Source organism: Myotis nattereri, assembly GCF_964212035.1.
Source record: "Myotis nattereri genome assembly, chromosome: 3".
Taxonomy (NCBI): domain Eukaryota; kingdom Metazoa; phylum Chordata; class Mammalia; order Chiroptera; family Vespertilionidae; genus Myotis; species Myotis nattereri.
This window is the reverse complement of record NC_138077.1, coordinates 209,280,643-209,302,143: the sequence shown is the minus strand read 5'-3', so window position 1 is coordinate 209,302,143 and position 21,501 is coordinate 209,280,643. Positions and strand designations below refer to the sequence as shown.

The 21,501-nt window shown below is 56.6% G+C and overlaps 1 protein-coding gene across 3 annotated transcripts in view; it reads right to left on the bottom strand.

The window, feature by feature from the left end:
* DHRS3 (dehydrogenase/reductase 3) overlaps nucleotides 1-21,501 on the bottom strand; it is a 41,557-nt gene that overhangs the window by 15,682 nt on the left and 4,374 nt on the right. Inside the window, exon 1 of one of the 3 annotated variants that reach the window (XM_081087668.1) lies at nucleotides 6,230-6,372. The exons of 1 other annotated variant lie outside the window; for it this stretch is intronic. In XM_081087668.1, coding sequence (XP_080943794.1) covers nucleotides 6,230-6,250 — 21 coding nt within the window. In that variant the 5' untranslated portion in view covers nucleotides 6,251-6,372. Of the gene's footprint in view, nucleotides 1-5,054; nucleotides 5,603-6,229; nucleotides 6,373-21,501 lie in introns of those variants that run through there. One more of the 3 variants, XM_081087669.1, reaches the window with a different exon arrangement.

The following is a 21,501-nucleotide window of genomic DNA, read 5'->3' as shown; positions in this document are numbered from 1 at the left end:
ACAAGGACAGGATACATGTTAGCTATTATTACTGTTATTAACTCAGGAACAGAGATAGACACGCCCTCCCCCCACTTGCTCAGAGAAGTTCCCACTGTCCCTCACAGAACGGGAGTCATCGGGGTGACAGCGGCCTGGGGCCTCTGCTTCTGGACTCTTAGAGACCCCTGTCCCGTCCTTCCCCTGACTGAGCCGGCCTCTTCCGACCACACCCAGGCCCGGCCCCGGATGGTGGAGGCCAGCGACAGAACCTCCGCCCCCCCCCCCCCGCCTTCCCCCCCTCCCCCACTGCGGGATGGGCAGCAGATCACCCATCAAGGGGATTTCTCAGTAGGAGAGGTTTTCACGCTGAACTCTGGGGGGTCCGCTGAAGACCCCCGGGGGTTGCTGAGAGCTGGGGCCGGGTGGACAGGGACCCGGTCACCCAGGGCAGTGCTACTTTATTAGGCTTCTGGACCAGTCATTTCTACAAAGGCCCTGCTGCTAAAAAATACTGAGGTTTGGCCCAACCAGCGTGGCTCAGTGGTTGAGCGTCGACCTATGAACCAGGAGGTCACAGGTTCAATTCCCAGTCAGGGCCCATGCTCAGGTGGCGGGCTCGATCCCCAGTGTGGGGCGTACAGGAGGCAGCCAGTCAATGATTCTCTCTCATCACGGATGTCTCTACCTCTCCCTCCCTCTCCCTTCTTCTCTGAAATCAACAAAAACATATATTTTTAAAAAGACTGAGGCTTGCCTGCTGCCCCTCTTCCTCCACACAGTTTCCTCTCGGGGCAGGGGTGCTTGTTTTGTTTTGTTTCGCCTGAAGGTGTATTTTTCTCGGTGCCTCCAGCTCTCGCTGGGGGTGCGGCCTGTCATCGACAGGCACAGCCAACAAGTCTACCAGCCAGCCCTTCGTGCGAAGACAGCCCTTCAGAACCGATGACAGCGGTCGGGTACCACCCTGAGACCTTTCGGACTTCCTAACCTTCCCCCTTTCCTCCTGGGAGCCGTTTCCAAACTCCCCCTGCCTCTGCCTGCATCTGCCCTTGGTGCAGCCGCAGGCCCGCCGCCTGTGGCCCACCGCTCCCCCACTTCCCAGGGAACCAGGGGTGACACCTCCTGGGCCTGTTAGGCTGCACACATCCTCCCCTTCCTGTCCCTGCACAGCCGAGCTGCCCACGCAGCAGGCAGGGCTTGCCCACGCAGCCACGCGTGGTGGGCGCATCCTGGCTGCATCCCGTGGAGCCTGCTGACAATGTCTGGCGGCCGTTGGCTCGGCTGGTGGAGAGGACTGCGCTGAAGGTCCTCAAATTAGATCTCCTCCCACAGGCCCCTGACCGCAGCCTGGAGCCGGACAGACTTCCTCCCGGCTGACATCCAGCCTGGAGCCAGCCCCCGGGGAGCCACAGGAGTAACCTCCAGGCCAGCCTGTGCTCTGGGCCGCTGTACCCCACCCACAGGGGCAAGGTGACCCCGGTCAGGGACACGTCCGTTCATTGCACAGATAACCAAGCACATGCCAATGGCAAGCGCTGCACGGCGAGCGTCCACCTCCCGGGGCGGGAAGAAGGCCGCTGGCCGCCCCGGGCCAGTGCATGGCCTTCCTGACCAAGTATCCGCTGAGAGGTGACTGTGATGACCTCACCCCGTGTAAGGATCCCGGGGTCCTCACCGGCTGACAGTGGGGCAGGTGGGGAGGCGGGAATGGCGAGGGCAGCAGATGCCAGGCCCTTTTCTCCCCCTGGACACCCTACTGTCCCCCATGAGTTGTTTTCTCTCATCTTCCACACGACCCGCCGGGTTGACCTCTGGAATCAGAAGCCGACCGCTTCCCGCCTCCTCTGCGCTGCCGCTCTGGGCCCAGCCTGTCATCCCTCACGTGGACCACAGCAAAGGCCCAACCGGCTCTCCCTGATTCACCCCCAAAGCCCCTGCCCCTGCCCAGTCTGCTCTCAACACAGCAGCCAGAGAGACCCTTCTAGAAAGCAATTGTGGCCATGCTCACCACTCCCAACGGCTCCCCATTTCACCCAGAATGAAATCCAGTGTTTACCATGATCGCTTGCCCACCACCTGCCCTCAGCTCTCACCCCCTCTCCCCGGCCTGATTGGCTCGCTCATCCCTCCCCAGGGGCCACCTCCCTCAGGCCCTTTGCACCAGCTCCGTGTCCTCTTCCCCAAGCAGCCCCCTTCCCAGCCCTCTTCTTACAGGTTCTGCTCACGTGTGCCTTTCCCCGAGAGGCCTTCGTGCAAAAGGCCCCCACCCGCACAGACACTCGCTTCCAACCCCACAGACACTCGCTCCCCAACCCCACAGACACTCGCTTCCAACCCCACAGACACTCGCTTCCAACCCCACAGACACTCGCTCCCCAACCCCACAGACACTCACTCCCCAACCCCACAGACACTCGCTCCCCAACCCCACAGACACTCGCTCCCCAACCCCACAGACACTCACTCCCCAACCCCACAGACACTCGCTTCCCAACCCCACAGACACTCGCTCCCCAACCCCACAGACACTCGCTCCCCAACCCCACAGACACTCGCTTCCAACCCCACAGACACTCGCTCCCCAACCCCACAGACACTCGCTCCCCAACCCCACAGACACTCGCTCCCCAACCCCACAGACACTCGCTTCCCAACCCTGTCCTTGCCTTTCAAAAATAATTTCCTATTCATAGACTTTATTTTTTAGAGCAGTTTTAAGGTCACAGCAAAACTGAGTAGAAGGTACGGAGACTCCCCACATAACCCTGGTCCCCACACCGGCACAGCCTCCCCCAAGATCAACACGAGCACCAGATGGTACATTTGTTACAACCGACGGACCTACACCGACATGTCATTATCGCCTAAGCCCAGGCCCACTCTGGGCGTTGCGCATCCTGTGGGTTTGGACACATGCGTAATGACATGCGCCCACACAGCCGGAGCCCACAGAGCAGTTTCACTGTGTTCTGCCCTGCGTTCTGCCTACTCACCCTTCTTCCCACAACCCCTGGCGGCCACTGATCTTTTTATTGTCGCCATAATTTTGCCTTTTCCAGAAGGTCATGGAGTTGGAATCACACAGCGGGTAGCCTTTCCGGGTCGGCCTCTTTCACTGGGTCATGGGCATGGCCGTTCCCCCAGGTCTTTCCCTGGCCTGATAGCTCATCTTTGGAGCCCCGAGTGAGTAACATCCCATTGTCTGGAGGCCGCAGTTCATGTAGCCATCCACCCACTCAAGGGCCACTCGGTGGCAAGTCTGGGCAGTTACGCACAGAGCTGCTGGGAACATCCGCGGGCATGTCCCTGCCCTTTTAGGCTCTTCCCGTGGCCGAGGCACAGGCCTCCCTCGGTGATGGACATCTCGTGACCCCGAGGAGAGAGGACACCCCCCTCAAAACCTCACACCATCATCACCCGCCAAGAGCAGGTGCTCAGAAAGCAAGGGTGACAACTGGTTAAGTCGCACCTCCTCCCTGGGTGTGATTCCTGGGACTCGGTTTGGTTCTGGGACGCAGGGAACAGCTTCCAGGGAGAGCAGGGCCAACTTCTCCCTTCCAGCCAGGAACCCACGGGCTGGCGTCTCTTTCCACAAACATGAACCACCCAGACTTCACTTGGCAAAATACGGGGGTGGGGAAGCTCAGGTCAGAGCTCCTGGCTGATCCCCATGACCTCTGTCCCAGCATCTGGCTGGGTGGGAGAAGCCAAGGAAGCAGGAGATGGGGGTGCCCCCCCCCCGCCCCTGGGGAGAGGAGAGCCAGCGTGGAGACCGCTTTCCAGCAGTGGGCACACCTTCAGTATTACCATCCTGAGAAATGGGAGCGTAAGTCCAGCCCATGGATGAGGCTGAGGCAGGCAAGTGTCAAAGCAACACTTGAACCTGGACTCCAAAGCCGAGCTCCGTCACTACTCCCTCCCCTGCCTCATTCGCTCACTGGCTCACTCAGGGCACTGCTGGAGGAAATAAACCCACCCCGCCCTCCTGCAGTTTGCTTTCCTGTGTATACATGGGAGATGTGTGACAATAAACACAGGGACAGTTGACTGCATAGTATATAAAGGTGGCCAAACGTGCATGGAAGAAGCAGGGAGCTTCGTGGGGCTGGGAGTGTATTCGGACGGAGGCAGGGACAGGGAAAGCAGCTGATCCGGGAACATTTGGGCAGAGACTTGAGGGACAGGGAGGCAGCGAGGCAGACATTCCAGGCCCAGGGACCGGCCAGTGCAAAGGCCCTGGGGTGGGAATGAGTTTGGGGTGTTGGGGGACCGCAAGGAAGCCAAGTGGCTGAGCCGAATGGGAGACAGGAGGTGGGGGCTGTCCCCACGGGTGGGGGCTTGGGATTCTACTCCCAGTGGTGGGGAGCCCTTCGGAGGGTTGTGAGCAGAGAAGTAACAGCGTCTGCCTGGCAGTTTGGAACCCGTCCTGACTGCTGAAGTGAGGTGTGCCATGGGGGTGGGAGCCAGGGTGGAGGGGCCAGTTGGGAGCTGCATGGCAGGTGACAGATGTGGCCGATGGGGGGGTGGGGGGGCTGGGGCACTGGGGTGGAGGTGATGGAAAAGGAGCCTCAGGCTGCAGGGCTGGGCTGCCAGAGAGGAGGACCCCAGGGTGTGGCCTGAGAACAGCAAGAAGGGCTCTGAGGCCCTGAGCTGCTCTCTAGGGAAGGCCTGGCAAGTCCCAGGTGGGAGAGAGAGAGAGATCCTGCCTCCTGCCTCAGACCCCAGGTCCCTCCAGCCTCCAGAACACTGGGCTGGAACAGAGGGAGGGGGAGGGCCGGCCCTGAGTGAGGAAGCAGTTCCAGGTGGCCAGGGCGGCCTCCCCAGGCAGAGGTGCCTGGAGGCCCGCCAAGCAGGCCAGCTACCCACCTAGCGCCGCTGGTAAACACACCAGTTTCCAATAACAAAGTGGCCGGCCATCCCAGCCCTGCCTCCGCCCCCCCCACCCCCCCATGGTACTGACCGGCCATCCCAGCCCTGCCTCCCCCCCCCACCCCCACCACGGCACTGACTGGCCAGCCCAGCCCTGCCCCCGACGGCGAAGAGCCGGCGCCTGCTCAGCCCCAGCCTGCGCTCACATGATGGGGTGAGGGGGTGGCAGGAGGAGCGCCCGGCGAAGCCTCAGCGGGCCGGCGGGAGGCTCCAGGAAGTCTTTGGGAAAGAGGGCGCAGGGCGGGCGGAGGGTGGGGGCCGCGGGGTCCCGAGAGGGGCTGGGGCGTGGCGGGGCTGCAGTCCCATTTGGCAGCTGGGAAAGGGATGGGAAGGGTAGGTAGATGGAAGGGGCGGGGCGGGGCGGGGTGAGGGTGCCGAGGGCCAGGATTGGGTTGTGGGGAGGGGTTAGAGGTGGGGAGGAGGCCAGCTCGGGATCTAGACGCAGATGGGGAGGGGCGGGGGGGAGGGGCGGGGGGGGGAGGAAAGGGCGCTGGTTTAGGGTTGGGGTTGGGCGCGGGTGGGAGCGCCGGCGGAGGAGGGGGGACAGGTTGGGGTGGGGGTGAGGACCGGGAAGGTGTCGCGGTTGGGTGGGGGCGAGGACGGGCGTGGATGGCGGGGCGGGAGGGGGCGGGGGCGGGCGCGGATGGGGGTGAGCGTCCCCTCCCGCGCCGGGACCGCCCTCGCTTCCTCCCTCCGGCGGAGCGGTAAACAAACGCGGTGATGTCACGGGCGCCGCTGACCTGCGGCTGAACCCGGAGCTGTAAATGAGATGCAAGGTGCCAGCAGCCTCGGGCCGGCCGGCAGCCTGCAGCCACACACGCTCCTCCGCCGGCCTGAGGTTACCCCAGCTGCACACGCGGACAGGATGCTGCAAACGCCACCAGACATTGCAACACGCAGCCAGTCTGCTGGCCGCGGCGTGAACCGTCCGCCGCCCGCCCTCCGCCGCCCCCCTGGCGGGCACCGGCCCAGCTGGAGCCGGCCTCCCTCCTCCGGAGCATCCCGGGGGCTGGCAGCTTCCACCCATCTGGGGTCAGCCCCTCCAAGGGGGACCGGTCCTGTGCCTCCCCAGGAGGCCTCCAAAGCCAGGGCCGGCCTTCCGGGGCAGCTGTGGGCTTTCTGCCCACCACCCTGGGGAAGTGCCGGCCTGCCCACTCGGCTCTCTCTCCGGGAAGCTCCCTTCTCTTCAGAAGCCAATGCTGGAGGCCCTGCCTCCAGGTTGAAGCAGATGCCAAAGTGCCCCACCAGCCACGCCCCCGCCCACCAAGCAGGGGGTCACCCCTTATTCCAGGGCTCTCCCAGAGCGTCCTGGACCGCATACCCTTGGCAGGCCCGGCGGCATCTGAACTGCCCCTGGGAATGGAAAGCAGCCGGGCTGGGGCCAGGCAGGCCAGCGCTCTGCTCTGGAGTTGATTTGCTGTGTGACTTTCGGATGAGTCACCTGGCATCTCTGGGCTTCATCAGCTCCTCCTGGGAAGTGGGGAGAATCGAAAGTGGCCTCCGGATGCTGGTGTGGGGAAGGTCACAAGTGCAAGAAACCCTCACCAGGCCGCGAGGGTGAATCAGAGCCTCCTGTGCGGCCGGCAGTGAGAACTCGGAGATGCTTGGAAAAGCGAAGGCAGGCTCTCTACTCACCTGCCTGCCTGCCTCGCGCACTGGGCTTCAGGGTTCACTGGGGAAAGCCTGGGGTGGAGGAGACAGATAGGTGAACAGTCCCCTGGGCCCACGGAGCCCACACACTGGCTCCTCTACCTGGAACCCACCAACTCAGGTCCTTGTGGGGGTTGGGGGAACCTAGAAATGACCCCAAGTCTTTTAAAAGCGCCCCAGGAATGCAGCAGGCACACAGCTTAACACCAGAGCTAATACCAGCTTCCCTTTCACTGAAGTTAATATTTAAATCCCTCTCCCTCTCGTCACCCTGTTTTATTGTCATTGTCTGAAATTTTTAGTCATTTACTTGCTTGTTTCTTGTCTATTCCCCTCCCCTGACACACACACACACACACACACACGCACACACACACACACACACACAGACACCTCTAGGAGGAGAATCTCACCCCAGCACCTGGCTTGGTAATCAGGTTTCTGTAAATACGGGAACAAATGAATGAAATCATTTTGCCTGCCTCCCCTGTGGAATGGGTGATAATGCCCCTTGACAGGGACCTTGGAAGGGAAAAAGTCGGCCACCCATGGGTCGTGGCTGTGATGAGGACCGCCTGTGGGCCCTCGCGTGCAAGTCCCCACGCAAAATGAAGAGTTGGGCCCCTTCTTCCAAAATTATTGAGAATTTTTCAAGGCGGCGACAGCAGGGCCTTAACAAGCAGGGCACCTCTGAGCCGGGTCCAGTGTGACCGCACAGGTCACAAAGCCAGGACGCCGGCCAGGATGATGACGCAGAGGGGCTCAACAGCGATAGGCAGCGATAGGCTCCACCCCTTCCCTGGGCAGCAGGACAGCTGTGTGAGGCAGCATGTACCACACACCCCAAAGGGAGGGCTGACAGCAGCTGGCTAAGCAAGGGGTGCCTGCACACACACCCCTGCTACGCCTGCAAAAGGCAAAAGCGGTCAATACGAAAGCACATGAGAGGGAGGAGCAAAGTCATCATAGAGCAGTGGTCGCCATCGGGAGCACTGACTCGGGAGCCTCCCAAGTGCTACCGTGACCCACAACGCCTACCCCTCGGCTCCACAACCCCCAAACTCCAAAATCCTTTTTTCCCTTCATTTGACTCATGCATTTAGGCGAGTCCTCAAGGGGCTGTGGACCTGAGCTATGGGTCCATTTTAGAGATGAGACGCTGAGGTCCTGGAAATGTCGAGGGCACAGCCAGGAATCGGCTGAGCCAGGACCGCAATCCTGGGCAGCACTTCCGGGAGGTGCTGGCGGAGGTGAGAATTTAGCTGTTGTTTGGGAGAGGACAGACAGACTTTTTATCAGGGTATCTCTTTCAGCATCCCCATCCTACCCAACCTGGACTTTCGGAGGTCCCCGAGCTGGCGTGTCCCAGGGAGACCCTCCACTAATTTTGCACTGGCCTCCCAAAGACAAGCTCCAAATGACTTGCAGGCTGTGCCAGGGTAACTATCTATCCTACGGCTATTAATTAGGAGTCACTTCAATCTCTGCAGATGAAGGTCAAACGACACAGAGTTGACCCTTCTCTCTGGCTGGTGGCTGGCATCCACTATCAGTCTGGGGACCTGGGTCCAGAGGGCTGGACGTCGCAACGGGAAATGGCCTGGTCAGCACATCCTACAAGGGCCGGATGTTGGGAACCAACCTGAATGGGCCTGGGCCCAGGAAGCCACGTGGGCCGGGGTTTCCCTTCAGCGCCAGCCCTGCAGAGAGTGGCTGTTAGTGGCCCAGAGACCCAGCCCTGCCCATCGGAGAATTGGGCTTTCCTCCCCTCCTTTCAGCGGCCTGGCCATGCATCCTGTGGAAACCCTGCTTTGGCTCCCTAGTGTTTCCAAATCAAGTCCAAACTTCACGACCACCAAGCTCTGCGAGGCCTGGCCCTGCCCATCTCCACTGCTCCGCGCTCACACTTTTGTTCTGGCCAGCCCAAACTCTGGGATTCCTCGAAGGGGTCCAGCTCTCCCAACTCTCATTTTCCAGACACGCTCTTCCCCTCTGCCTGGGGTGTTTTCCTCCCCCATCCACCTCATCCCCAGTGCCTCGCCTTAGACCAGCGGTTCTCAACCTGTGGGTCGCGAACCCTTTGGGGGTCGAACGACCCTTTCACAGGGGTCGCCTAAGACCATCGGAAAACACACATATAATTACATATTGTTTTTGTGATTCATCACTATGCCTTAATTATGTTCAATTTGTAACAATGAAATTGGGGGTCACCACAACACGAGGAACTGTATTAAAGGGTCGCGGCATTAGGAAGGTTGAGAACCGCTGCCTTAGGCCCTGGTCCTAGCCATTGCCAGCCTTTCTTCCCCAGAAGCGAGATTGCCTGGATTCACATCCCATGATGTGCGTGTGCTGTGTGATGTTGGGCAAGTATTTAACCTCTCTGAGCCTCAGTTTCCTCATTTTTAAAATGGGGTCAGTAATAGTGCCTACCTCATAGGGTTGCTCTGAGGACCTAATCAGATTATCCCTGTAAGTCACTTAGTGTGTAGGAAGAATTTTAATAATGATTCAAAAATCGGTGCGGGGATGGGGACGGGCTAAAAGGGGTCAATGGGGATAATGGGAAGTATGTAATACTTTCAACAATAAAGATTTAATAATAAAAGATTTAAAAAAAAAAAGACAGGTTGGAAGCCACGCCCTATGCTCATACTTTGCCACGGTCTGCTCCGTCAAAGCACCCACCACACCATAGTGTCACTGACCGCCACGGGTCCATCTGCCCAGCGAGAGCCAGGACGGGCCCTGGAACCCAGTGTTTTCCCCTGTGGTGCCCACCTGGTCCCTGTGACCTAGGAAAGGCCCTGCACGCCCTTCCCGCCACCCCTCCCCTCCCCTCCCCATGGGAAGCCTTCCAGCTGACCCAGAGTCTTCCCTTCTGTGAGCAGCTGCCCACCCAGCTCAGGGTCAATTAAAGATTCCCGTTGCTGTTTTGCTCTCCAAGGGCAAACCCTCCCCGATGACGTCCTACTGCCCCAGCCACATTGCCAGATGCGCTGCGGTGGGGACAGTGACATCTTCCATCCCTGGTGACCCTGGGTGGCACCTGGAACAGCTGGTGCTGGGGCAGATCCAACAGTGTTCTCTGTGCGGCTGGCCTGCTCGGGCAGCAGTCTCCCGGAATCCTCCCGGGCCCTGGGAGGGTGGGACTAGACCAGTGGTCGGCAAACTCATTAGTCAACAGAGCCAAATATCAACAGTACAACGATTGACATTTCTTTTGAGAGCCAAATTTTTTAAACTGAAACTATATAGGTAGGTACATTGTTATTAACTTAATCAGGGTACTCCTAAGGCTTAGGAAGAGCCACACTCAAGGGGCCAAAGAGCCGCGTGTGGCTCGCGAGCCGCAGTTTGCCGACCACGGGACTAGACTGTCACTTCAGATCCAGGCTTGGAGAGAGTGGCCGGCAGAATAAAGGCCTCCCCCCAAGAATGCCCACATCCTGATCCCCCGAACCTGGGACTATGTCACCTGACATGGGAAAGGGGGTTAAGGTGGCAGGTGGAATTACATTTGCTAATCAGTTGGCTTTAAAATGGAAACGTATCCTGGGTTCCCCGGATGGGCCAGTGTTATCGCAAGGGGCCTTAGCGATGGAGGAAGGAGCCGGAAGAAGGGGGTTAGAGGAAGACGTGACTGTGGAAGCCGGTTGGTCGGGGTGATGCAGCCTTGCTGGCTTTGAAATGGAGGAAGGGGCCATGAGCCAAGGAATGCGGGCGGCTGTTAGAAGGTGGACAAGGCAAGGAAGCAGATTCTCCCCGAGAGCCTCCAGCACCTGTGACACCTTGGTTTTAGCCCCATGAAACCTGTCGGATTTCTGACCTCCAGAACAGTGAGAGAATAGATGTGTGCGGTCTTCAGCCACTGAGTCCGTGGCAATGTGTTAGAGCAGCCACAGGAAGCTTATACGGAGAGGTCAGGGGGCTTGTCCAACACTTCCAGCCAGAGGATGAAAACCCAGGGATGGCCCTGGCCTGGTGGCTCAGCGGGTTGGAGCATCGTCCCATACACCAAAAGGTTGTGGGTTCAATTCCTGCTCAGGGCACATACCTAGGTTTCGGGTTCGATCCGTGGTCGGGGCCCTTACAGGAGGCAACTGATAGACGTTTCTCTCTCACAGGGACTGTCTCTCTCTCCCCCTTCCATTTTCTCTAAAAACCAATTTAAAAAAAATACCCTCGAGTGAGGATTAAAAATAAAAATAATAATGAAAAAGGACCCCGAGCTCCTCCAAAGTCCCGGCTCTCAATGGCACAGCAGTCCTCAGCATTTAAAATGAGCCATTTCCATCATAAAGGTCCCCCAGAGACTGTTGTAGGAAGTGCACTCAGGGGCTGGAGCGGACAGTCATATCTGAGCCACAGCCCCACCACCATGGCCAACATGTGCTGAGCACACATGTTGTGCTCAGGACCTTCCATACATTATCTCCTTAGTCCTCATTTTACAGACGAAGAAACAGGCTCAGAGAGGTCTAGTAACTTGCCCTGGGCCACTCAGCAAGTGAATGGAAAAGCCAGCATATGAACTTTGCTGACTCCTGAGCTCAAAATATGAATCCTCGTTCTATACGCGCACACACATAAACATACCTGTCAACACAAAGACTCAAGAGGCGGCCCCCAGATCGAGACCACGATCTGCCAGCCGGGGAGGCATGAGCCCTCAGAGGGCACACAGAATGCCCAGTCCACACTGCCCCTGGGGGCCTGGAGGACCCCACCCCTCTGCTGCGTGTTCACAGGCAAGTGGCCTGGAGAGGTGAGGGGAGACGCCCCCTCTTTGCCAAGTGAGATGTGAGGACATGGGATGTGGGAGCCAAGGGTGCCTGACTGCACATGGGAATGCCTGGCAGGACGGCCTGTCTGCAGGAAGGTCACGCTGCCCCTGGTCACGCTGGCCCCAGCTCCCCACGACCTGCTTCGGGGCCTGTGAGAAGTCAGAGCAAGCTGGGCCAGTGGGCTGGGCTTGACTGTGTCCCCCCGGGGTCCTGGGAGCGCTAAGGGACTCCAGAGACTTCCTCCCACCTTGGAAGGGCCCTCGGCTCATCTGCCTGCAGCGGGAGAGGAGGGAGAGCCGGCTTCTCACACCCAGGGAACACCACCATGGATGGTGACTTAGTGCAGGGCTTTCTTTTTCCTCTCCTATCACAGTGGCCTTAAATTTAGACAAAAAAACTGCAGAGAAGGTCTGTTGACAACGGACTAGGCCACTCTGAGTGGCTGCCCATTTTGCCTCTTTGAACTACAAATTTCCTGAGGGCAAGGATGTTTCGGCTCAACTCTGAAAAGTTCATCTCATCTTTTTACCTGTGAGTGTCAGCAAATGACCTGACAAGGTCTGCGGGACTAGACCCGGGAGGACTAGCTCACAGGCAGGCAGGAATCTCCTGGAAGTTCCCTCCTAAGGATTGGATTGGTCCTCCCACAAGAAGGAGGTCTGGACGTCTGTTCCCACTCCCCTAGCTCCTGGAACAGCACCCCAATTTTACCCACAAAGCCGACTTCCCCACTCTCAAACACAGTGGTTGGGCTGGGGCTGGTACACCCCTGGCTCAGAGACGAGCCTCTGACTCACCGCTGGCCAATCAATCATTGAACCATTACAAGTGACTTCTTCAGGCTGACGCAGTCCCAGCCAGGGAGACTCAATTCCTGGACCCTCGGGAACGGCAGGGCAGAATGACACCATTCTGTCGACTGGAATGGGAGCTGGGGGGATTTCAGGCAGCAGGGGACAGAGCTGATCAGCCCCATGGCAGAGAGGGCCTGCCGAAAGAGAGACCGAGTCCTGACAATACCATGCCCAGAGTGAGATCAACCAGGCGCCTTCCAGCCACATACACCAGGCTAAGGCACACCTCCGGGCCCATCAGAAAGGCTGCAGCTCATGTCGTTGGACCCACTTGGACGGCCTGGCTGCTAAAGGCGTGCGCTGCACAGACTGCTCGGGGATGTCAACATGGTCTATTCTGTTCCATAGGATGACTGAGAGGCAACAAAACTCACTGGTTCAAGAGCAGATGCCCTGGGTTCAAATCCTACTCAGTCACTTACTAGCTGTATGATCTTAAGTTCATGACCCTCAGCATCTTGACCAGTGAAAGGAGGGTGATAACAGTACCCAGTGCCTGGGGGAAGTAAATGACTGTCAAGTACTCAGAGTGGTCCCTGGCACGTAGTAGGTACTCACTAAACATGGCCTCTAATTAGCTCTGATGGATTGGGCATGCATTTGCTCAGACAGCAAACGATGATAAAGTGCCTACTGTGTGCCAGATGCTGTGCCAGGTGCCCCGGACACTCGGTAAAAGGGCATGTCCCCTGTCCCTGAGGCTCTTACAATCTTTTGGAGAAGACAACAAGCAGCCACAAAGCGTGGTGAGCTGCCATGGTGACCCATGACTTTGACCTCATCACAGCCCAACCCTGACCAGTTGAGCTACTTGGACGCAGCGATGAAAATGACTAATGCCCACACAGGGGAAGTTGGGAGGTGGCCAGGGGAGTGGGCAGCAGGGACAGAGCAGAAGCCTAGCCCTGGACCGGCCTCCGCTCCTCGGCCAAAGAAGGACCTGCACTGGGCCAGCTGCTGCCCATGAAGAAAGAGGCTGTTGTCACCAGCCATCTCGCCAGGCTGCGGACCCTCCCTGTGGGAGAGGGATTCCCTCCCACTGATTTCTAGGGTCAAGAGCCGACATTCCTGAGGCCTCTGTGGCGCGGGCAGCATTCTCCCTTCCTCCCCGGGGGAATCCCAGAGGCAGGGCGAGTCCGGCCAGCCGGTCTTTTGCCTTTTGCCCCTTGTGCCCAGCAGAGCACCTGGTTCAAGAAGCAAAAGGTGCAGAGCCCGGGTTGGGGGTGTCCACTGGACCCCCTGCCACCCACCGGATGGAGCCATCATTTCCTGCCAGTGTTCTCGTGCTGACCTAGGAGTTTTATGTTCTCTCACTCCAAGTGTCAGATGGGGCAAATAAAGCCCAGAGAGATCAAGTTACCTGTCCAACGTCACACAGCAGGTCACTGGGCGGCCTCCTGGGATTTGTGGGATCGGGAACTGGTTCCCAGTAGCCCTGGCCTGCAAAAGGGCATGAGGGCTCTGGCAGGCGGGCTGCGCTCTGCCATTCAAAAGAGCTTGGTGGCTGTACCTATAGGCAGCCCCTGGCTTTGGGGCTGGGTGGCCCCGTCACACTTTCCCAAGGCTGGGAGCTGAATTTGGGCTGGGCCCCCGTGGGGAGGTTGTCTCAGGCCTGCTGAATAATTAGGGCTCCGCAGTGGTGGCTGAGGGGCCTGGCTGTGGGGTGAGCAGACCTGGGCTTCCGCATGCTTGGGGTGGGAGTGGGGGCCCCTTTCCTGAGGAGCAAAGGCGCAAACTGAGAGGAGTTGCTTCCGTCCACCGGCTCCCTCACCTTGGAGTAAAGAGCCGAAGGTTGAGGACCTAGCGAGACGCCTCGGCAGATCCAAGTAAAGGAGAGGTGTCTGGGGTGATTTGCTAACACAGTGATTTTCCAGCCTATTCTTTCTTCTCTTTAAATCCATGGCATTCTTTAAAAACACACACAGGATCTTACATGGAATTATAAGCTACGGAGTGCCGGGAGCCAGTCCATCCTTGCTGTTTCAAGGGACCTGGCATATATGGCATACTGTTCTTAATATGTTTGCTCATTTTCTTGGCACTATGTGTTTTAACCAAGGTCACCTCTCTGAGAAAGGTTGTTTCCCCAGGTAGGGATTTTCCCCTGAAGTTAGGGAGGGAATAAAACCCCTTAACTGAGTGCCAGGCGGGTAATTAATCACTTTAACTACGAACAATCATGCTTAAGCTACATAATCTTTACTCCCTGGAATGGAGATAAGAAACGCCCTAACCTTTGGAATAGAGATTGATAGGATTGGAATCAACTGGTATAAATACAGATGTAACAAGACAACAGCTCTACAGAACCTAGACACAGAACCTACACAGAACCTAGAGACAGAAGAACTTCGCTGGAGAGAACATGGCAAAAGATCCTGGACAGAAACTGGAGACAGAACCTAGCGAGAGAACCTGGCTGAAGAACCTAGAGACAGAACCTGGCTACAGAACCTGGATAGAACATGGCAAGAGAACCTGACTAGAACATGGTGACCGAACCTGGCTGGAGAACCTAGAGAGGGAACATGGCTACAGAACCTGGCTGGAGAACCTGGAGAACCTGGCTGGAGAACCTAGCAAGAGAACATGGACACAGAACTTGGCTGGAGATTGTGGCTAGAGATCCTGGCAAGGCTGCTGATCAACTGAACGCTGTCTCCGTGTCATTCCTTCTTCGCCGACTCCGTCCACACCTTTGGGGACCCCTGGACCCGCTGGGGCTGGACCCCAGCAACGGAGCAGACAGAACGGAAGCCAGTCTAGTTCCATGGAGGTGGGGGCCCCTCAGAACCCCATGGGCGGCACCTCCACGGTCCACTTTCCTGGAGCCCCTCGGGTACTCTGGAACAGTTTGGAAATGTGGTTTTAAAACATCAACCGATGCCCGGCTGGTGTGGCTCAGTGGTTGAGCGTTGACCTATGAACCAGAAGGTCATGGTTCAATTCCCGGTCAGGGCACATGCCCTGGTTTCTGGCTCGATCCCCAGTGTGGGGCATGCAGGAGGCAGCCAATCAATGACTCTCTCCCCTCATTGATGTTTCTATCTCTCTCTCCCTCTCCCATCCTCTCTGAAATCAATAATATCAATCAATCAAATAAATATCCACTGGTGCTGGGGTCTGCCTTGGGGGCTGTCAGGGTGCGGATGGCCAAGTCTCTAGACAGGGGACAATTATCCTTGAACATCCCAGGGGTCCCTTTCAGTGTGGACAAAATGACCACATGGTTCATTGATCCAAATGCTTTCTAGCCCCTTCCCTGAAAGGCCACTGAAAGGGAATTCAAGGTCACCTTCCTAAAGCAGGAGACGGCAGTGGAGTCAGACAGGCTTGGGCTGGGTGGCCTTTGCTGGCATGAAGCACCACCAGGCCACAGATCTGTACTGTCCACCCCGGGCTTGTTCCTGGCTTCTGGGTTACAAGATACCAGGCGGTCCCCTGCCACTGACTTGAGCTCCAGTCCTGGACCTAAATCCAAACCAGAAGGAGTTAGATGGGTTTTGATCAGATCTAGTCCAGGCCTTTTTAACCTGGAGTCTGAGATAGGCACGGGGGTGGGGCTGGGGGTCCCTTAAAAGTATAAAAACATGAATCTTTGTGCATTCTTCTTGGGGCGTTCTTCAGAGCCTCTAAGGCAGCGGTTCTCAACCTGTGGGTCGCGACCCCTTCGACGGTCAAACGACCCTTTCACAGGGGTCGCCTAAGACCATCGGAAAACACATATATAATTACATATTGTTTTTGTGATGAATCACTATGCTTTCATTATGTTCAATTTGTAACAATGAAATTGGGGGTCACCACAACTGTATTAAAGGGTCGCGGCATCAGGAAGGTTGAGAACCACTGCTCTAAGGGCTTTATAACCAGCAAAAGATTAAGACTCACAGTAACCCTCAGTGGCCACCTCCTTCAAGAAGTCTTCCAAGGTCTCCCTTAATTTATAACGATCTCTCCCTTCTCCGTCCTATCACAGCCCTAGGATCACTTCAAAGGCTGCGGCTTAGTGACCTCAGGTCTAGCTGGAGGGAGTAGCGCTCACTGTCCCTGAGAGCTGGCTCCCTGCATATCTGAGGTGCTACACTGCACTGCTGCTGGTTTTCTGCTTATCGTTTCTTGTTTGAAGCAGAGCCCGATAACCAATGACTACCTTAATCCCCTGGCAAGCATCCCAGTCATTGTATGCAAATACTGCTACTCAGTGGCTAAAAAACTGTTTTTGTAAAAGTAATGTTAACTACATCCTGTTGACTCGGCGGCTGCTTATCGGCCCTCTCGGCAGAACCCTGTGTGCGCCAGGCCCGCTCTGCCACAGCTTGTCTCTTGACCTCCCCATGACCCCGACTGGGGCAGGCAGCCGCTGAGGTGACTTCTTCTGGCAGGAAAGGCCCTGCTTTTGAAGCTCGGGATCTGGGGTTCAAAGTCTAACTCAGGCCAAGCATCCTGGACAACTCACTTCAGCTGCATCTTAGAAATGGGCTGGTGATCATACCCGCCCTGGGCATGGGCCACCCAGCAAACGTGCCAAAGCCCTGTCCGGTCCTGTATGGTAGCACGGTCACGTGCGGTCCTGTAGTCACACAGAGGACCAGTCACATACTGCACCCCGGCGGACCCTATCCATCATGTCTGGCACCACAGTCACGTGACTGCTGTAGTCACGATGGCGCTACAGCTACGTGGAGTACCACTCACACTCAGTACTGCAGTCACAGACAATACTACAGCCACGTGTAGTACCACAGCCACATATGCTACTGTAGTCACGATGGCGCTACAGCCACGTGGAGTACCACTCACACTCAGTACTGCAGTCACAGACAATACTACAGCCACGTGCAGTACCACAGCCACATATGCTACTGTAGTCACATGTGGGACGACCATGGTCTCCTATAGTACAAGGAGCCTAAGGACATGTGGGGAACTGAGGAGGCCAGTGTGCGGGAGCACAGAGAATGAGGGGTGAGAGTGTGGTGTGTGAGGGGGGCCTGGCGGGGGTCGGGGAGCTGGATAAGGGATGGGGGGCGGGGGGAGAAAGGTTAGGGGGCAGGGCACATTCCCTCCTCAGGCACTGGGGATATGGCAGTGAGCAGTGCAGACAAACATCCCCACCTAGAGCTGACAGTTTCGTGAGGGGCAGACAGGTGATAAACAAGACGCATAAAATAGCCGGTTAGAGCGTAGGACTAGGAAGTGGGAAGGAGAAGACAAACGCGGCAAGGCCCACGGATGAGACCATGGCGGGAAGAAGGAAGAAGGAGTCCAGGCTCGGGTTTGCCGAATGACTGAATGAGTGCCGTCAACCACTGGTGGCCTCACCTGTCCTGCCCACTCTCTTTCTCGGACTCCAGACAGGCCCGCATCTTCATAACTCATCCTAAGGGCCTCACCCGTCCACGGGAGACAAGCGCACGTTTGAGGTTCACTTTTCTCCTGCGCTTTTGGCTGCGACTGCTTCCTGACCTGCCTGCTTCTTCTGAATAACGTCTCACATTTCCCTTCGAATGTCCTATACACGGGGTGCATGTCTCAGCTTGTGTCTTCTGCCGCCAACAGGGAGCACGGCTTACCACATGCTAAATGTGCTCCTGCTTCTGCCCAGAGACCAAGGAGAGGGTGTTGGGTCTGGAGCGCTTCCTGCACAGGTGCCCAGAGGATGCTGGGTTTTGGCGGCAGCAGGTGGGAACCAGGTCTTCGAGGACAAGTGGCAGTGATTGCCAGGCCTCTTTCCAGGATAGAAAAGGATGGCTAAGCCCAGCCGGCATGGCTCCGTGGTTGAGCATTGACCTATGAGTTAGGAGGTCATGGTTTGATTCCTGGTCAGGGTATATACCTGGGTTCTGGGCTCAATCCCCAGGGTGGGCATGCAGAAGGCAGCCGATCAATGGTTCTCTCTCATCATTGATGTTTCTCTCTCTCTTTCTCTCTCACTCCCTCTCCCTTCCTCTCTGAAATCAATAAAAGTCCTATCTAATAGACAGAATATGCAAATTAACTGTCACTCCATGACAAAGATGACAGTGCCCACAGCCAATAAGGAGGGAATATGCAAACTGATGCGCCAAAGATGGCGGTGGCTGGGACGGGACGCTTGTGTTCAGCCCCGTCCTGGCTGCTCCAGACCTCTGGGCAGCGCGGGCGTGCAGGCACAGAGCTGCCAGGGCAGGGCGGGTCACCTGCTATGAGGGGGCAGCGGGGGCTGGTGGAGGGAGCTACAGGAGGGCGGCAGGACCGGAGCGAAGGTGGAAGGCAGCAGCCAGAGCGACGGCCCAGGTCCCGGAGGGAAGCCAGTGCTGGCAGCCAGGGGAAGGAAGGCCTATTCTTGCACAAATCTTCATGCATTGGGCCTCTAGTACATTATAAAAAGTAAAAGAAAAGGATAGCTAAGAGCTAACTTCTCCTGAATATGGTCGAGACGGTTTTCTCAGTGACACCTCAAACAATAAGAAGATGGAAATGAACCAGCGGAAGTACCCAGCATGCTAAGGAGGTTGGGAGAGCTCTGTGCAGGGGTCCACAGAAGTCCTGGGCTTAGAAAAGCTGAAAGTTCAGAAGCGCCTGGAGTGGGCTAGGTCGACCAAAGCAGGGACCGTGACCTCAACCACTGAGCCACGCCGGCCCGGCCGGAGCAGCACCTCTTGATTCGGGTTCCGTGCTACTGGACCTAGGGAGCATTCTTTGAAGCCCAAATAGACAATTTGGTGATTTTAGGACAATAAACAGGAAGTTGTGCTTGACATGCTAGTCGGAAAACGTAGGCCACGCATTACCTTGAAAGCTACAGGTTGAAAATATTCACATCTCCTACAAGAGGAGAAATGAATCCATGGCAGGTGGCTACCGGGTGGCTGCTGAGGGTGGGGGCGGGGCAGTCCTACCCCCCAAGGGTGTGTTTCCTAACTGAGTTGCTGCTTTTTCATTAAGTGGGATCTCATGGCTAGCAAGAAAGGCTGGATGAGCAGCCACAAGGACAAGCTGTTTGTGCAGGAGTCTCCTGGCAACGCAGGGAGCTTGGCGATCGGTTCCTTTCCTGGGATGGCCGATCCACATATGAGAATTTTAGAGCGGGCCAGGATCTTAGCGGTCACGGTGGCCCCTCTCATTTCACAGGTGTGTTTCTTAGCTGCAGCAGAAGCGGGGTCTCAGCAGAGCCCAGTCTAGAACCCTCTGGCGTCTGGCCTCCCAGCCCAGGTGAGCCAGGCAGCAGGGGGCGCGACCCTAGAGGTGGCTGCTGTTGTTCCCCAGGGGAAGGAGGTGGGGCGGACAGAGGGAGGCGTTTGTCTATTCATGGGACAGGCCGAATTGTGAGGCCCATTGTCTGAAACCTCAGGACCGGATGCTAAGAGCGAAAAGGCTTTTCCTCCATGTTGCAGGTAGGACGGTTGCCTACCTGCCTACCAATTGGAAGCCTGGTACTTCTCCCAGAAACTCCCACCAAAGGCTGCTTTTGGGGTGAGGATTGGGGAGATGGCACTGCTATCTCCCAAGCTCCCCATGCCTTTGTGACCTTGATCACATACCGATTGTTTAGTGCAGCAATTTTGCCCTGACGACTCTGCGTCGTCCCATAAGATGACCGGTCTGAACCCCTCTCCTCTCTCTCCTTTTTCCTGTTCTCATCAGTACCGGCCCAACGCTGAGTGTGAGGTACAAAGTCCCTGCTCACCTCTCAAGCTCTGCAATAGTTTCCTTCTTTGCCTTCTCCCTCCCTCCTTCAATTCCAGCCCGAACCCAGCCTTTAATCAGGTGGTTTCTTGCATCTAGATCACCCTTCTTACATCCCTTCTGGTTGACTCTTTTTTAAAAAAAATAAATATATTTTTATTGATTTCAGAGAGGAAGGGAGAGGGAGACAGAGAGAGATTGAAACATCAATGATGAGAGAAAGTTGTTGATGGGCTGCCTCCTGCACATCCCCCACTGGGGATTGAGCCCGCAACCCAAGCATACGCCCTGACCAGGAATTGAACCGTGACCTCCTGGGTCATAGGTCAACGCTCAACCACTGAGCCACACCGGCTGGGCTGGTTGACCTTCAAGGCTCACTCAAATGCCACTTCACCCATGAAGCTTTCCCTGAGCTAGTTTAACAGCTCCACGGGGCCCCCTCTGTTTTGTGTCCCCTCAAAAATTCATGTTTACCTGGAAACTCTGAACGTGACCTTATTTGGAAATAGGGTGTTGACATAGGAAATGTCCAAACTTGTACAGAATGTTTTTATGAATCTATTTGAGCCAAACTGACAACAGCCAGAAAGCAAAATCTCAATGAACTGAGAAGACGCTCTGGAGAATGGCAGTTTTGCAGCTCGTTTTCCACTAGAATCAAAGGAGGAGACACAGGGGGGTGACATGAAATCCAACGCGGGTAGATTAAGGGGGCGGGAGAACGCAAAGGGGAGAGGGAATCCCTGGGGTTGGATAAAAAGAAAAATGGAGAAACACATACTTCTCTTACATCGCTGGGTACGGGATAGCTAGCAGTTAATCTTTACAGCACGCAGAGATGGTGTTCAGGGAACAAGGGAACAGTAAAGGGTCTCTGGTCTCTGCTCCGGTGCTTAGATGAGCCCTGAGGGGCCTGAAAAAGGAGATGCCTCTGACAGTTCAAAGGCACGTTATCTTAAAGACAACGGACAGGCTCCGTTAAGGTAAAGCTTGATCTTCGTCAAGGAAACCACAGGCCCAGGATGTGACTACCGCGATGACTCACTTTTCCTGAGGGATTTTCATGTTCCGGTCACCCTCTGTGGTTACCTTCCGTCTGAGTTCGCAGGGCCTGCCATGCTGGCCTCCCCTGAGCTTGTCAGGGTTCGCAGGTGGCCCCTTTTATCGTCCACAAAGGTCTTTGGGAAGGTAATTGGTTAAGGAGCTCAAGATGAGGTCACACTGGATTTAGTGTGTGTCCTAAATCCAATGCGTGTGTCCTCATAAGAAGATGAGAGGACCCAGACACACAGAGCGGCAAAGCAGACACCCACGTGAAGACAGGCAGAGACTGGAGAGAGGCTGCCACACACCAAGGACACCACCCAGGAGCCACGGGGAGTCACCAGGGGCTGGAAGAGGCAAGGAAGGGTTGTCCCCTAGAGTCTCTGGAGGGAGTGGGGCTCTGCCAACACCTTGATTCCAGATTTCTGGCCCCCGGAGCTGTGAGAGAATATGTTGCTATTGTTGTAAGCCACCAGGTTTGTGGCAATCTGTGATGGCGGCCGCGGGAAACTAATGCACGCTGTAATCTGCACCTTCACTGTAAGCACCTGGCCACGTCTCTCTGTCTTTATTCCTCTCTA